The sequence below is a fragment of the Montipora capricornis genome, chromosome 3 (genome assembly GCF_036669925.1).
Source record: "Montipora capricornis isolate CH-2021 chromosome 3, ASM3666992v2, whole genome shotgun sequence".
NCBI classification, from domain to species: Eukaryota; Metazoa; Cnidaria; class Anthozoa; order Scleractinia; family Acroporidae; genus Montipora; species Montipora capricornis.
The window spans coordinates 27,730,014-27,732,513 of NC_090885.1; the positions used below are offsets into that span (position 1 = coordinate 27,730,014).

General features: G+C 42.9%; 1 protein-coding gene across 1 annotated transcript in view; it reads left to right on the forward strand.

Annotated features, from left to right (window-relative positions):
- The window catches only part of LOC138042748 (glutamate-rich WD repeat-containing protein 1-like), a 17,651-nt gene that overhangs the window by 13,307 nt on the left and 1,844 nt on the right, over positions 1-2,500 (forward strand). The window contains exons 11-13 of the mRNA XM_068888737.1: positions 300-424; positions 1,620-1,691; positions 1,944-2,145. Coding sequence (XP_068744838.1) covers positions 300-424; positions 1,620-1,691; positions 1,944-2,145 — 399 coding nt within the window. The remainder of the gene's footprint in view (positions 1-299; positions 425-1,619; positions 1,692-1,943; positions 2,146-2,500) is intronic.

Consider the following 2,500-nt stretch of genomic DNA (forward strand, 5'->3'; position numbering starts at 1 on the left):
TGAATTTGGGTACGAGTCGACTGGTAAGCGAGGGTGCACAGCCATTGTTTTTTTCTCATTAAATTTGAGGTTTGTCATGTCGTCATTGCCGTCAACGTAGTCATTGAGTAAGTTCGCTAATATATCAATCATCAGTGTCATTCCTCTCCCGCTTTGCCCGATTAATCTTCACAGGAACTGCTCAGCACGGTTAACATTTCTTTATCTCATCTTTCAACAACGTTTTGACTTGATTTTTTGTAGTGTCGAGTCTTTCAGCACCGGTAATTCATGCGCTTTATGTTCGTGTTCGTCATCAGGTGTTTGCATCATGTTCAGTTGACAAAACAATTCGAATTTGGGATGCCAGAGCAAAGCCCTCCAAAGCCTGCATGCTGACCGCTCAAGCACATGATGCGGATGTTAACGTTATTTCCTGGAATAGGTTAGTGTTTATCCTAATTAATTTTTGTACTGTATTTATTTGTAAATGGAAGAATTTGTCGAAATGTAGAAGTGATCCGCGCACTTAACTAGGCAATTGAAGTAATTGTCGCTTATAGACACCTGAAGAATTCAGGCGGCTTCAAAGGGATTCGAACCCATGACCCTCTGCGATGCCGGTGCAATGCTCTGTCAACTGATGAGCTATGAAGCCACGCAGTTGGGAGCAGGTCAATAAGTTAAGTGCTAGGATCACTTCTACGTTTCGTCTATAACCCGCGCTTCAAATACATACATTACTTTCATTCTTTGCAAGTATTTGTCTCCCCAACAAGTCCAGGTTTTCACAAACGTCCAGGACCTTGTTGCTCGAAGTTGTATATACGCTAACAACCAAGAGGTGTTGACACCACCGTATGTAGGTTAACACTAACCATGCTTCGAGGGAGGGTGCAGGGGTAGCGCAACCCCCCCCCCCAAAAGATGACCTGCGATATTCTAATACAACTTGTATACTGCCAAAAAAAACGTCACCAGTCAGCTACGCCATATCTTAGTGGTACACCCCCTCCTAAGAAAAATCCTCGATCTTTGCCTGTTGCCAATTGCCGGGCAAGGAAACTTCATGACCCATCTTTCCCGATGAGTACCATCGTTTGTGTTATTTATTTAAAATACAGAAGTGGAGAACTAACCCTTTAATACCCAAACCGGACATGTCAGCAAAACGACTGAGGAGGTCAGCGAAGTGAACGATAACGAAATAACTGCTAGACATAACGACCGGTTACCATTTGTAGACTTCAGAGGGCACTTTTATTGTAGGCGACCGGGTAGCCTGATATGGACGTCATTCATCTCGTGGGATAGAGAAACGACGGGTCCTCTTCACTGCTTCATTCATACCCATCCAGGCTTCGTTTTTTACTCTCATTTTTCCTCTTCTACCAAAGCAATACGCTGAAGGATGGCCAGAAGGCTCTGTTACGAGTAGTTTTCAGTGTCTTGTAGATTTTGGCCTGAGTTGTTCAAAACGTGGATAACGCTAATCACTGGATACGGATCTGTTCAAAGCCGTTTAAGGGCTATCAAATGCAATTGAGTTATCAAATGGATACCGTTTCCAGTGGAAAACGTTATCCACTCTTTGCACAACTGAGCCTCCATAATCACCTAGGAGCAATGTCTCTTTCCAGAAATGAACCGTTTATTGTCTCCGGTGGCGATGATGGCGTTATAAAAGTTTGGGATCTACGGCAGTTTCAGAGGTAGTAGCCAAATTGTGTTTTTATCTCATGTTTTCGCATTTTATAAGTTTCCCGTGTTAGTACGGCAGGCCCTTATTTCTGATTGTCCCACACATTTTAGACTCATCTAGAAACGGAAAATCATCGACCTTTACGTCAAGATACAAACTGCATGATGGTTCTTGTTAACTATGAAAATTGCTTTCTTTGGGTCTCCCCACTTCCCGAAGTCATTGCTCTTTATCTGAGTATTTTTTCTTTTGAATTCATAAGTGGTGAGGCCGTTGCAATGTTCAAACACCACACAGCTCCCATCACATCAGTTGAGTGGCATCCTACCGATAGCTCTGTGTTTGCAGCATCGGGTTCAGATAACCAAGTGACGCTTTGGGACTTAGCAGTGGAGAGAGACGATGTAACCGAGGACAAAGGAAGACATCTGGATGTTCCACCACAACTGCTGTTCATTCACATGGTATGGGGTTAGGATTTACGATTTGTATTCGCAGACGTCGGTCGCGACATTAGGGAGTTTCATCACGAAACCTTTTTTTTTTTTTTTTCAACCGGAAGTGAGCTGTTCTTCCTTTTCATTTGTATTGACTCTACCATATTTTTATTGCTAAGTATCTTTCCACTATTAGAGAGGATTATTTTACAAATGTGGTAGAGACTACGTTCCTGTCACTCGAAATGTTCAGTTCCGGTATCCGTTCGTGGCTCGAAAACGTCACGTAATCAAGTTTCAACCTCCAGCCAGATCGTTTACTGGCAAACAATGCCCAGTTGGATTTTGAAATCCACAAGTCTCCCTTTTACAGAACATCCTT